At 35.5% G+C, this 15,420-nt stretch overlaps 1 protein-coding gene across 4 annotated transcripts in view; it reads right to left on the bottom strand.

The window, feature by feature from the left end:
- GAS2 (growth arrest specific 2) overlaps nt 1-15,420 on the bottom strand; it is a 198,689-nt gene that overhangs the window by 77,183 nt on the left and 106,086 nt on the right. For 3 of the 4 annotated variants that reach the window (XM_029208390.1, XM_029208389.1, XM_029208393.1), the window contains one exon: nt 1,525-1,666. In XM_029208390.1, the coding sequence (XP_029064223.1) occupies nt 1,525-1,666 (142 nt within the window). The remainder of the gene's footprint in view (nt 1-1,524; nt 1,667-15,420) is intronic. The other variant, XM_029208392.1, reaches the window with a different exon arrangement.

Genomic DNA, 15,420 nt, shown 5'->3' with positions numbered 1-15,420 from the left:
AAAATTTATATATATAAAAATGTGTGTGTGTGTGTGTGTGTGTGTGTGTAGACACACACACAGACATTTACTAGATCTTTCAAGGGTTTTTTTCACAACTCATCCACGTGCATAAACCCATAAACATGAAAGTTTAAATCTATTTGTAAAATTACCACTGCACTGAAAAAGAATTATATCCATACATATCTTCCACCAACTTCTTTTTACTTTGACGTGAGGAAATGGTAAGAACACTCAAAGCTCACATATACAATGAGCATTCATAGAGCACACTGTTGTATACAGTATGCTTCTGTGCAATTTTTCTGGTTAAATTTTTCTTTCAGGTATAAAATGTTCTCCTAGTCTAAGTTCATGTTATTTTCTTCTCTGTTGGGAGACTTCTCAGAAATTTGATGACAGTATTTCTATATCACATCAACTCCTCTTAGTACAAATACAAGTTTCCTTAAGCACATAAAATGAGTAAGACTTTAGCTGCTCTACCATCAATTTCCTAGGTTCAGCAGGGGAATGCTGTTTTGTGAGGTCTCAGGGCAAAGTGTATTCTCATTGCTCAGAAGGCAGTTTGTATACTTGTTCTCTCTGAAGGATGCTCAGCTTACTGTGATGTTAATATTTGTATTATGTGATTCTGTGAATTGATTTTTTAAAGCCTCAGGTAAAAGAACCAAAGCATTTTTCCCCCTAAATGTCTCCTTTCTTCACTTAGTTCCACTTTACTAGAATTGGACTTTAATTCCAATATTTTCCATAGTAGAGTTCTACTGGGGTAGATCTTATATCGAAGGTTTGAACATTTAAGGGTATCAAGTAATGTCAAAACACTGAATGATCCAATGTATGTTTTCTCCCAAGGAAATACAAAACTATAGTATGGAAGTGGATTTGCCAAAATTCAATCATAAAACAAAACAAAAACCCCACAATTATCTGGGTAGGCCTAGGCACTAACGTATCTGTCTCTTATTCCATCGTCTTCAATTATCCTAACCTCTTGCTTGTTTGCCTAATTTTTAACTAGCTAAAAAATAAGTTTCATTAACTAAAAATAAACTTAACTAACTAAAAAAATCAGTTTCAAGAAAGATAGAACTTATGAGAGATGGTGTTTTCATACTTTTGTAGAGGTGAAAAGACGAAAATGCTCTTGATGGAGGGCTGGAACATATATAGCTACCCTTCTAGTCCAGGTAAGAGCCTGGTGGTAAAACTTAACCCTACATTTTCCAAATATCACCCAATTTTGCATTGTATGTACTTATTTTTAACCAGGAAAGGATTCTGCTACTTAACATTCCTGTTATTTTATGCACAAGGTGACCAAGATTAAGAGGGTGAATTTTTCTACCTTCAAAGACTCAAGTTTACAAAAAAACTGCAAGTTTACAACAAACTACAATTTTTTTTTAAGTTAACAAAGCGTGAAATGACATCACACAAAAAAAGTTAGACTTGAGAGTTATACAAACAATAATTTTAATATTATATCAGCTAAAATTCTGAAGGAAATGTACATACCCAAACCTTCCGATTCAAACAGACATGTTTCATCTACCCCTAAATCTCGGCACCAGGATAAGAAGTTTGCTGTATTGTCTCTGGCAAAAAAGGATCCTGAGGGTGCACTGGCCTTGCATGGAATCTTCTTTAAGGGCAGCTTCTGAAAAACAAAGAAATCTCACTCTGGTGGAATATCTGGCAGTCATCACAGTGACACGTTAAGTGTACATTTATGTTTTCAACAAAACACTTTGGTACAATCTTATGTCAATAAATAGGTTTGTAAAGAACTATAGGAAAGGACATGAAACTCAAATGAAACTTAGTTCTTAATTAAGAGACTAGGAAAATCTGTGCCTGTAAACATATACTTGCCTTTTTAGTATCCAGAAGTAAACATACATAAATCCCTTCCCTGGCTCAGATTGCCTCTTTTCTTTCTCTTCTACTATTTTTTTTTTTTGGCCTTCTCTTTCATCTAAGTATTCTGTCAGTATTTCTCATAAAGTATGTATAAATGAATTTCTCACTTGTGAAAGAAGAATGAAACACAAATGCAGTATATGAATATAGATAAAATGTAATACACACACCTGCATTTTTATGTGTATACATACACACACACAATAAAAATTACAATAGAATTATAAAGTCAAAAGAAAGCAGCAGAATTGTCTAACATCCATAATTCTCTATCAACAATATAAGAAAAGGAAATATTAAAATTTTTTATCTTTTAACAATAACATTTTACCATCATTCTTCCAGACTATTTCCTTTTAAACCATAGATTATTGCTCTTTTATGTAATATAAAAATAATTCTGGTTGGATTTCTGCTATCTGACCTTGAAACATGTTTACATTCTGCATCATTTCTCTTCCAGGATAAGAACATGCTTAAGAAAAGGGAGTGTGTGAACCCGGATAGACTTTTCTATTATCAGCCTCATAAAATTTTAGCCCTGGAAATCTCCCTTACCATACCAAATGTTATAAAGAGTTGTGTGAGGTTTTTTCCTTTAATAGAATATAACCAGTTTTCACGGCATTCCATGAAGTCACAGAGTGTGATTCTATGTGATGTGAAAGATTGAGCCAAGTGTTTGGATGATCTGGGCTAAACAGAGCTTTGCCTCTGAGAGCAAAAAGATCAAGGGAGAAGAATTTTGTGATTTCAATTCACAGGTTATTTCCTCTATTCTCTGTGAACAAGAAAATATAAACAAAATGTTGTGGATTGTTGAGGTCATTTACAAAGATGGTTATAAAAAAATGAAATAGTGGTCTTGGTGTACTGGTGAAGCCTACTATCATCAAGCTATTACTAGGGCTTTTTCTGTCCAGGAATTTTATGGCTACATAACTAAAATATGCAGTTACTACACCACTCAAAGACTGTGTCTGTCCAGTAGCAAAGATCCATCTCTTTGTTGCTGACTGAATTTGTTTTAGGCTTAGACATAAAAAAATTTTTGCACGAATGCACATATATTTGTATATACATATAACAATACCCCTTTACCAATTTGGTTAAGTAGTGGTTTTCAGAAAAATGCTTTCCTATATGAATTGTAAAAAACAATAAGAAATAGCATAGTTTAATGTCCCCTTTATAAAATATTCATGAACATCAATTAGTCAATATTTATTAAAATTAAAAATCATATATCCCTAAATCTAGCAATTTACTCCTAAAAATATATCTTGCAAATATAATAGTATTATTACTTTAAAATATATGTACAGGTATATTTGTTGCAACACTGATTGAATAGGAAAAAAACAGACATAGGATAGTCAAGAAAGGGCTGGTTGAATAATATAAAGTATACAAATACAGTGGAACTCTGTGCAATAATTTAAAAAGAATAAGATAAATATATATGTGTTGGACCATAAAAATGTGCAGTATATACTCTTAAGCAGAAACCAATAATTTGCAAACACATATGTACACTACAATTTCATTTTATGATGTGTGTGTATGCACATACATACTGGTGCATGTATATGTACATACACAGTATAGATGGTCATATATAAAGTTAAATTGCATATAAATATGTTGTATTATAAATATGAATATTGTATTTATTTATATAACATTCATTTAGGAAGAATTCAAGGAGGACATCCATCAGATTGATAGTAATTACCTTTGAAGAAGGTGATTGATGCATAGAGAATAATTTATATCTTAATTTACATAATTCCAAAATATGTAGTAGGATTTTGAGTGACTTTTACATTTTATCATTTTCCAATTAAATAATCAAATAAGGTAAATCATGTCAGCCAAAACATAACAAAAAGATCTGCTGAAAAAAAGTCTTCAAGAGGTGACTGTAAAGCTTCTTTATGATGCAAATAGGAAAAGAACATAAACAGAGTCAAACACTAAGCCATTTTAAAATCTACCACCTCTATCCCTGGGTGGGGGAAAAAAACCTTCTGAAACCACTTCAAACTGATGAATGAGTCTGCACACTTGCACACAGGAACTATAACCTAGGAACTATAAAATACTTGACATATACAAGGGCATGCCAAAGGACATGAGGTGCATGGGTTTCATGGCAAAAAGGAATACAATATCCAGATTGCACCAGAGAAGCTAGATTGACTTGACACTTAATCCACCAAGGGACATAGCTCATAGCTTGTAGAATCCAATATTATTCCTGGCTGCATACCAACCGAAAATCAAAGGGTCAACAGTCTTCCCAAGGTTGCTGTGCCATTTATACATAAGAGTCTTAGAGCAGATGTCATATTTCACTTGAATTAAAGAACAAATGATTCGATAATATCAGTACTCAATGCCTTTGGAACTTATAAATATTTTTTGACATATTTTACACAAAAATATTCATAAAGTTCCAAAAACCTAAGCAATTACTGTATATCTCTCCAAGTTCTGTTATTTTAAAAAAATATTAATTTCTCTAGGTTCTCATGAAAATCCTAGGAAAAATGACAGCTCTGAATCTCTTCTTTAATATTAGTAAATAAAATAAAAGCAAATTGATGTATTGAATAAAATCAGCTTTCACCTTGCCACAAAAATCTTGAAGAAGAGGTTTAGAATAGAGAGCTGTCTTGAGTGATTATGACAGTCTCTACTTGAATAGCTAAAAAATTGACCACAGATAAGGAGAGGAATACTTCAGATGTGATGAACTAGGGATTCAAAAGAGAACCTCCACATATAGCTCATCTTCCATATTAGTTTTCCCTTTACTGCTTAACTCTCCAAAGAACTCCTATGGCATTTAAATACCATCTCTAATTATTTACTCAGATGAGTTTTTCCAGACAATGTTGCTATATATTATGTCCTCAGAACCTGATTGATGAATACACGAATGAATGGTTAGATTTGACCCCTCACACTAGATCATAATCAATGTGAGGGCAGGAGCAAACACTCTGCCTTAGAGATTTTACATCTCCAAGGGATATGTTTCCAGGGCCTTCAAAATTCACTAAATTTATAGTACACATAAAATGCTTCCCATAAATTAAGAAAAGTATAACTGAAAAATATAATAAAACCTTTGAACATTTTTTGAAAGTTACTGAATATGGAATGAGTTGAGAATAGTTGCCAAGCTGAGCTGAGATCGGGTAGAAATTTAGGCTCGCTTACTCACTAGAAAAAGTCATGCTACCGTCCTCCAGCCTCCATGGTATAGGTTTCAATAAAAACATTAGAATCATGTACAAGTAGGATACATGTTAATTTTTCTTTCTTTTTTTTAAATTGAAATGTAGTTGATTTACAATGTTGTTAGTTTCAAGTGATTCAGTTATCACACACACACACACACACACACACACACACACACACACATATTCTTTTTCAGATTCTTTTCCCTTATAGGTTATTACAAAATGCTGAGTATATCTCCCTATGCTATCCAGCAGGTTGGTTATCTGCTCTATGTATAGCAGTGTGTATATGCTAATCGCAAATTCCCAATTCATCCCTCTCCCCTCTTCCCCCCTGGTAATCACAGGTTTGTTTTCTATGTCTGTGGGTCTATTTCTGCCTTGCAAACAAGTTCATTTGTATTATTTCTTTTTAGATTTCATGTTAATTTTTCTAATATTGATAGTCTAATGTTTATCCTTTTATCTCTCAGCGGGATTAACCTAAGTTATATATTCTCAGCCTCTATACTAATACTTATGAATAGAATGATGAACATACAACAGAATGGACGGTTTGAAATCTGAGTGTCCTCCCCATTCCCTCAAAGCAACAACCAAATTATGTTGAAATGAAAAGAAAGATTTTAAATTTACTTCTAAAATCTTTTAATTCAATCCATTACCTCTTAGGTTAATCACCTGCTAGGGTTTGGAATTCAATTACCTGAGTTCAAACTCAGCTATGTCACCTTCTTGCTATGGTACTTTGGACAGATTACTTAATGTTTCTGTGCCTCAGTCTCAGCTTCTATTCAACGCACATAGAAAAAGAAAATGCATCTCATCGACTATGTGTGAGTGCAAATTAAATAATATAATTCAAGTATAGAAGTAAGTGTTCAATAAAGTTATTATCACTGCCATCAATGCAAGTAAAAATATATTGAATTGCCTATGATTTCCTTCTCTCATATTTTCTTGAAAACATTTCATTTTTTTTCTGTTACAGGTACAAGAATTCAGAAAAAGATTGGCAAACAATTTATGTCTATCTTTGCCCTAAACTTAAACGTCACTTTTAAAATAGCTTTCCGATAGAACTTTCTGTGATAATAGAAATGTCCCATATCTGTGCTACCCATTATAGTAACCACTAGTGGCATGTGGCTATTGAGCATTTGAACTGTGGTGAGTGTGACTGGAGACTAATTTTTAAACTTTATTTCTTTTTAATCAGTTTACACTTAAATAGCCACATGTGGCTTGTGGCTATCATATTAGACAGGGCATTCATAACAGGGAAAGTAAAGCCATTATTTGGGGGTTTAGAGAGTCCAATACTTAACCCCTTGACTACTTTGTCTCTAACTAATAGTGTCTCCATGTCTTTCAAGTCCCCTCAAATCCAATAGATCCCCTGGATATAGTTACTGAGATGCATAACTATGTTGGTCATTTGGAAAGAGTTTACTTATGTGCTACAGAGTACAGCATGTGTATGTCCTAGTTATGGTGTTGTGGGTGTTACAGCTTCAGAAGGGCAGTAGTGACTAATTCTATTTATATTACTTAAAATAATCTACAACTAGAGAACCAGGATATTATTTATCATTATACTGCCGCAGTGTCAAATACAGTGCTTCACACATAAGCAGTCCTGACTTCTTGTTTTCTGAATCTTATGGTAGATGGGGAAGGAATGAATTAACATTGTGAGTGCTTACCGTGCTCTAGGCACACAAAACATATACTTTCAGATAGATTATCCTCTTTAATTATCAAAAAATAATGCCATGAATTAGGTAGATAATAGTATCTCCATTTTCCAAGATGAAAAATACTGAGCTCACACATAGTTGAAATCAAATCATTCAGTCTCTTATACCCGTACACTTCTAACTGCTCCATGAAAGCTCACCATTGCCTGGAATTTAATATATTTCAGCATTTGAGTTATTTCCCAAGGTTTTAGCCAGGTAACATTACAATAAAGAAATACGTATTTTCTTTCACCTATTAAACCTAGAAAAAATGGAGAGAATGGCATCTTTAGTTCTCCATAGGCAGTGAACTGAAAATTTAATGCTAGTAGTTTATTTTTTTTACTTTACTAGTAGTTTAAATAATCCATTCTTCACAAAAGTTTGAGATAAAATACTCCCCTTGATTACATCAAGTAGACATTTCAGCTATGAAACAGAAGAGATATATAAAAGAAGAAATGGAAATTGCCAGGAACTAATATCTTTCCTTTTCCAAAGGGTATATACAATGTACTTTCAAATCGCAGGCAATGGGCTTCCCTGGTGGCGCAGTGGTTGGGAGTCCGCCTGCCAATGCAGGGGACACGGGTTCGTGCCCCGGTCTGGGAAGATCCCACATGCCACGGAGCGGCTGGGCCCGTGAGCCATGGCCGCTGAGCCTGTGCGTCCGGAGCCTGTGCTCCGCAACGGGAGAGGCCACAACACTGAGAGGCCCACGTACCGCAAAAAATAAATAAATAAATAAAAAGAATTACTAATATTGTAATGTCAACCAGGAGTTACAAACTCAAAGGCCCAGAAGAAGTCAGGCAGATTAAATAACAGAACAAAGTGGCTAGCACTAGGGGTCTATAAGAAATGGTGGCAATTGTGGAAAACTAAAGAGCTCATGCCATGTCCAGGAGGGGCAGCCATATTTATTTAGTTCTAACTCAATGTTTCCATAAAGAAATGCAGTTCCAGTGTTGTTGGATCTTCCAGTTTCTCAGAAGAATTTGGAAATCTGGATATTTTAATGTGAAAGTCCCCTGAGTTTGAACAATTGGATCTATAGGCAGCTCTATGTGGTTGCCAGTTTACAATCTCAGTGTTCATATGGGGAATAATAAAAAACAAAAATAACATTTTAAACTAAGAAGTAGTTTAAATTACATGCACACTTTGGAAAAATAACTAGGTCATTTGTTGTAGAAGGTGTAAAGAAATAAAAATTTTTTAGATAATTCTACAGAAGTAAAAACCTTCTGTTTTCTTCTGTCACTTCTTTTTTAATTGGAACACCTCTAAATCACAGCTATAGTAGTCAGACTTTAAAGAGTGAGGTTTGAATGGAAGGAAGAGAAACATTCTGTGAATATGAAAGATTTCTTAGAGGAAGCAAGTGTTGGATACCAGGTGTGACAGTCCCTCAGAGTCTTAACAAAATTAATGGTAATTGTTAATTAGTAATTAATTATAGGAACTCAAACAAATGATGATAATTGATGATAATTAAAAAAAATGTTTTTGAGACTGTATGTCAGTTTTCTGTGACCTTTCTACAAATCAAGAAATTACCTTAAGGAAATAGTCAGGAAAATTCTTTTAAAATGTATCTTGAAATTTTCCTTTCCAACAACATTTTATACATTCTAAGGTGTAATAACTTATGATTACTGGCAGCAAATTTTGAGTTCACAGGGTCACTGATTCTAATATTTTAGTTAAAACTACTTTTAGTACCCATCTGTATAATCTCCAATAAAGAAAGGCATTTTCAAAGGTCCAAAGATTGCCTTATGGATGGATTCCAGGAAACTCAATTTATTTTAGTGGCTAACTGATTTCTAAACACTTTTTGAGCAGACTTTTTTTTTTGTAACTCCATGGGACTGCAGATTTGAGGCACCTTGTAAATGCCCATCAATTGACTAATGATAGCTCCATAGATGCTCAGTAGTTTGAAACACAGGGATGTTAAACTTTTAGTAATTCAGAGAAAAGGCTTAAGCCTTGAAACTGCAAATCACTAGCAGTAAGGCCGTGACAAAAAATGGCTATTTATTTAACCTTTTGGAACCTCAGGTCCATCATTTGTAACTTTTTACGAGAATTAAATGTTTGGGAAAGTGCCTAATACCAATCCTAGACCATAGTTTATCTCCAATTAATGTTACTTTTTTTTCAAATACATGTCTACTTACAGTCTATTTACAGGAAATACCCTGATGAGAGTTGAAAAATAGTTACATCATCACATCTGTACTTACTATAATAAGCTCACAAATACATAGGAAAAAATAAAAGACATGCTTTATATTTATATGGTGATTTAATTCCAATTTGTTTTTAATCCATCCTCTAATTTTGTTCATCATGCTGTGCGTTCATCTTCGTACTCCATACTCTAATCACAGTGGACTTTCCGAAAGGCAAATTTAGCTTCCCAGTGCTTTCAGGATAAAGACAAAGCTCCTTATAATATGGCTTCCACAGGTTGTATTAGCCTGGTTCCTACCTACCGACCTAGCACCATGGTCCTTTACTATCTTCTGTAGCCACACGAGCTTCTGTTCCCACCCCTGCATTCTCCCGATGCTCCCTCCCACTGCACAGCCCTTACAGAGAACTGTCCTCTCTGCCCTTCCCATACCTGTTTGCCCAAATACCTCCCAATCCCAGATGACAGATCACTTACCCTAAAACACCACCCCTCAACACTTCTTTATAATCGCTTAAAATCCACAATGTTCAAGGGCTCCTGCTGCCATGTTCCTGTGTGAGATTAACTGATTAGCAACCATCTCCCTCAGGATGGTTTAGTTCCATGAGGAATGGAACAGTGTCTGGTTTTGTTCACCATTTTATCCCCAGCACCTACTGAACAGTATTTACGGAATATTTGTTGGATAAATACAAGTCTGAGTGTAGCTAAGGCATATATTGTGTCCAGAGAGGAGCAGCAGAATGGAGTGGTTACAAGCACAAACTTTGGAGCTAGACTGCCTGTGTTTGAATCCTGGACCTTGATTTACTAGTTATGTGACTTCAGGCACGTAAATCAACTTCACCTGTGAAATAATACTAGTGTCTACATCATAGGGTTGCTGTGAGGGATGTATGAGTTTATATGAAAAGTTCCTGAAATAATGCCTGACATGTAGTAAGGTTTTCTGTTTTGTTTTGTTTTCTCACAAGATCAACTGTTTATTGATTTTTTTCTAAAATACTATACATTTAAAGAAACTCCTAAACTGAAAAGACTTGACAATTTGTGGTACATCTGTAGCAAAGGAATAAGGATTTCTGCTGGTAAGTTTTCATGACAAGCAGACACACATCCATTTTCCAAGCAAGACATGAATCTCACTGGAAACATTGAATAAAATGCATAGCTTGTGATAGCGGCAGCCATTTCTCCAATGTCTGAGTTACACAAAATAAAGGCTTTCCCTCCCTCCCCTGCCCAGTGATTATAGTGTAGCTTCCTGCCCCTACATGTCTGCTCCCTGATGACTAAGGATGCTCAGAAGAGACCCTTGTGCTACAGGGTGAGACCCAGCTTTTGTTTGCTCATGAGGAATAAATATATGTTTGTTAGAAAACTGAAACAAAGAGAAGTTTTAAAAAAATGATATAAAATTCAGCCTGCAGCTTCAATGACCTGTTGGGGATTTTAATGATCACTGAAACACATTGGCAGTCTCAAAAATATTCCTCATTTCCATTTTCATACCTTGCCATCTGGGATAACTATCAAGTTCTTATATTTCTCCCACAAACAGAACTTCCTTCTTTTAGTTCTGTCCCCTCATAATCGTAGTTTTTCAAACTTCAAAAAGCATAGTACAGCTTTTATTCTTTCCTCACCTCTTCCTACTTTGGCCAATAAGTCACCAAACCAGCTCACTGTTATTTTCTAATAAATATGTATTGAAATGTCCTGCCCCTTTCAACGTAGTATTGACACTCTTATTTTAAATCCTTTAATATCTCATGTATGAACAAATGCAGAAACTTCACAAAATATTCTTCCTATCTTTAACCTCAGATCTTTCTAACACAATCTGCACATCATCATCATATTAATGTTTCTAAATTTAACGGTTTCAGTCTCCAGCTCACTGTCTACCAAACAAGGATTCAAACGCGTAAGCCTTGCAGCTATCAACTTAATCTGTCCATCTACAAAAAGTTCTCCCCATATACTCTTCACATCAATCAAGTTGGTCTATTCACCATCCCTAGAATATCCTTACATGTTTCCAACTTCAATATTTGGTTCATTAACCACGAATTTACATTGTATTTGCTTTTTCTCCGTGTTCATCTATTTGCACCAGGTCTGGGCAATTCAAATTCTAGTGCTTCCATGGAAACTTCTCTAAGCACTCCGACAAACTGACTTTTTTTCTGAGCCCCTATAGAAACTACTGTCTGTATCAGTAGATGTCCATGTACAATGATGTGTTTCAATTGCTTAAGAGTTAAGTCTCCAGATGTTTGTGAGTTAAAAAAAAAAAACAAAACTACTGATCTAACAGTTTAAAACTGAAAACGTTTTAAGGACTTATGGCAATTAAGGCAGCCCCCCCCCCCCGGCCCCTTATTCATTTGCTTATATTTTTTCTTGAGCAGAAATGAAAGGATTGGTGTGACAGGGAGCCCACAGCACCCATAACCCTTGGGCACCCATGGGGGTATATTGCACAGTATGTAGGAACCCATGATTTTCCTCAGTCTGACTCTTCCCCTGCCTTTTCAGCTGTAAAATAAAGCACGATCATCTACCCATTTCTTCATGTACAAAATCCTGGGCCAATCTCCCTAACCATTCTATCTAATTCATCACCAAATCCTGCCAAGACTGCCAAGTGTATATCCCAAAACCACTTACTTGTTTCTAGTACTACTGGTACCATCCTAGGCTAAATTGTCATAATTTCTCACCTGACCTGGACAATAGCTTCCTAAGTGGGTCCTCAGTTCCATTTTCACCTTTCCTAATCCATTCTCCACACTGCTAATGTTATCTTTCCAAAAGACTTGATCATGTTCCTGTTCAATGGTATAATATTGTTCTTAAAATAGATGACAACACGGCTTCCCTGGCGGCGCAGTGGTTGAGAGTCTGTCTGCCGATGCAGGGGACACGGGTTCGTGCCCCGGTCTGGGAAGATCCCACATGCCGCGGAGCGTCTGGGCCCGTGGGCCATGGCCGCTGAGCCTGAGCGTCCGGAGCCTGTGCTCCGCAATGGGAGAGGCCACAGCAGTGGGAGGCCCGCGTACCGCAAAAAAAAAAAAAAAAAATAGATGACAACATCCAACAAAACTTAGCGCTGGTCTCACCTCTTGATGCTCTAGTATTACATTCTAGTATCCAGACACTCATTTTCCTTTAGTTCCTCAAAGTCATCCTGCACCTCCACATTTAAGGGTTTTCATATGTGCTATTTTCTGTATTTAAAACACTCAGTGTTCCCTCTCTACCTGGCTAATGCCCATTCCTACCTCAGAATTATAGAAAAGTCTTTCTACAAGACTAAGTTAGGTCTTCCTCTTACTTACTCATGTACTTAGACTTTCCCATACTTAGTCATAACACAGCTGTAATTCACTATTGACTTCATTATTAGCTTAAAGTTATTCTCCCTTCCCTGCTACTCCACAAGTTACCTTGTCCTGCATATTTCAGGTGTCCAATAAATATTTATTGAATAATTGATAAAATGTCATCAATGTAATATATGTTATGGTGATAAAAGTTTGAGAACCATTGGTATATATCATTTATTGAGCACTTACCATTGATATCTGTATTTTTATATGCTCATATTTTATTTTCTTAACTAGACTGTAAGCCCTTTGAGAGGTGACAGTAATGCTTTAATCTTCTTCTTTTTAGTTATCAGCATCTTGAACACAGTTATCACTCAGTAAATACCTATTTGTTGAAAAATCTAGAACAGCATCTTTAAATGATACTTTATATAGGGTGGTTAGGAATGGCCTCAGCCAAGGGATGACATCTGAACAGAGATGTGAAGGGAGTGAGGAACAAGTCATACATGCATGTGAGGAAGGACTACCCTAAGAAGCTAGAAAAGCAAGTGCAAAGGCCCTGTGGTGGGTGGAACCTGCTTGTTGGGTTCAAAGAACAGCAAAGAAGCTAGTATGGCTGCAGCAAAGTGGGGTGAAGGGAAAGTCATAGGAAATTATATCAGATAGATAGCTGGGGAACAGAGCACATAGTGCTTATAGACTTAGAAAGATTTCAGACTTTTCCTGCAAGTGAGTCAAGGTGCCATTGAAGAATTTTGAGCTAGGAGTTGACATGATATGACTTAAGTTTTAAATTATCTGATGATTTAATCCATGTAAAAAACTTACTTACTGACCTAGAGTAAGTACTTAGTAAATGGTTGCTTTATTATCATATCACATGGTATTCATTTAGTCTGAGAAAAAAGATCAGACATTTACGTTTCAATCTTTAAACAATGCTTAAATATAGCAAATATGACAAATAGAATAAAATGTGGTGTTGTTGCCCTTATTAAATTATTAACATAATAAATAAATATAATTATATTATAACAATATAAATTATAATAATTTATAATATAATTGATACATGTATATTTATACATATGTAAATGTACATATGAATTGCTACATTATTTCTTATATGGAGCAGTGACGCTAGCAAGGCATTCTTTAGACAAGCAGCCTATACTGGCGTGAAATTAGACATGACTAGCAAAGTAATATAAACATCAAATACATACTAGACAGCTTCATGCATGATATGTAATGCATTTTCAAACTGCTAAGTGAAACAATAGAAGGTATTCATGTAGTCAGCCCCTAAAAGCTTAAGATACAGTTGAAAAGCTCTATATACTGTAAACTCAATTACCTCATCTAAAAAACATTATGCCATTAGCCTGTAATATACCAGTACCACATACTTTGGACCACACACACATCAATATGGTGAGCACTTATATTTTAAATCACCAAGCAATCCCTAGACATGTTTAAATTAAAAAGAAACTCTTTTCCCCTGATTTTCAGTCCCTTAAAAAAGGCTCTTGTTATAAAATCTGTGAATGTTCTTCATTAAGAAATGGCATGCATAATCATTATTGATTTGTTTAAATGACCAGAATTTCTCCAAAGCATTTAGTAACAGCTCATTTTGAAATGATTAATTTTCTATTTTCCATGTGGTGAGAGTGACTTTTCTTGACATAATATTCTATATCCACAGAGCTTCGAAACAGCAGTGACCACAATTAGTGCTATCAAATATCATGAAAACACTTCCCCAGTTATACTCCTTTTACAATCTTGTCTTGCCCATGTGCCTGCATGCAGTTAAATGCAGTATGTAAGCGTGTAAGGGGAAGAGATGATGTCATCATCGAAAAATTTGATCAGGTTTGCTTTTATGCTCAGGGGGCAATGTTCTGCTGGTGCTATGAAATCATGTAGATGAAAAATGTGTGTGTGTGTGTGAGCCTCCTTCTTCTAATCCAAAATTTGTTTTAATTTTTTTCACGTTTTCTGGAATTTCAATTCAACGTGTTTTATTTTTAGTCTTATGTTTCACATGTCTTTTTTTTTTTTGGCGGTACGCGGGCCTCTCACTGTTGTGTCCTCTCCCATTGCGGAGCACAGGCTCCGGACGCGCAGGCTCAGCGGCCATGGCTCACGGGCCCAGCCGCTCCGCGGCACGTGGGATCTTCCCGGACTGGGGCACGAACCCGTGTCCCCTGCATCGGCAGGCAGACTCTCAACCACTGCGCCACCAGGGAAGCCTTCATATGTCTTTAATGCAGCCAACATTTACACTACTAAACAATAGCTTACACTTTGAACTTTTGAAACAGTTTTCAAAAACACTTTTGAAGGAGAGTCCTTTATCAGCAGGTCCACATAAACTTGTAGGCTCTGAAACTTTTCAAATTTCTAGATTAAATGCTGCCACCTGGCCTTTCTCCTTCTTCCCCCTCACTCTGGATTTTGGGGATTCTCAGCAGAGCATTAGAATAGGGCTAGAAATACCCTCTCTCACATCTCTTAGCACAAACAGCTCATCAGAAACAAACTCCAATGTGAAAAGAACATTAGAACTTGGGGAAAAAAATGACTTGCTTTTGCTCATGTTAAAAAGGTCAGCAGCTACTGGTCTACAACAAGTAAGAAAGAAGGTAAACATAATAATAATAAAATTTATTTTACTCTCTTGCAATTTGAGGGAAATTCTGAAATAATTCTGATTCTCGTCATTTGCTTCTTTTATGTAAAAACCTGACTCAAACATGAGTGCTTGTCACAAAGGTTAATTCTATGCTTTGCACATGGTTATTTTCCATTTGGCTATACAAGGATCTATACACTTGTCCAAATAATTATAAGTATGTAAAGCCAAAATGTAGTTGAACTTCTAATTCCATCTACAGATAATTGAACAAACTTTACACTGTTTTTAGTAATTTTCCCAAAGAATC

The sequence above is a fragment of the Monodon monoceros genome, unplaced genomic scaffold, assembly GCF_005190385.1.
Source record: "Monodon monoceros isolate NGI ecotype Baffin Bay Population unplaced genomic scaffold, NGI_Narwhal_1 Super_Scaffold_7, whole genome shotgun sequence".
In the NCBI taxonomy this organism is placed as follows: domain Eukaryota; kingdom Metazoa; phylum Chordata; class Mammalia; order Artiodactyla; family Monodontidae; genus Monodon; species Monodon monoceros.
The sequence above is the reverse complement of the archived record's forward strand: the minus strand, read 5'-3'. Positions and strand labels throughout refer to the sequence as shown.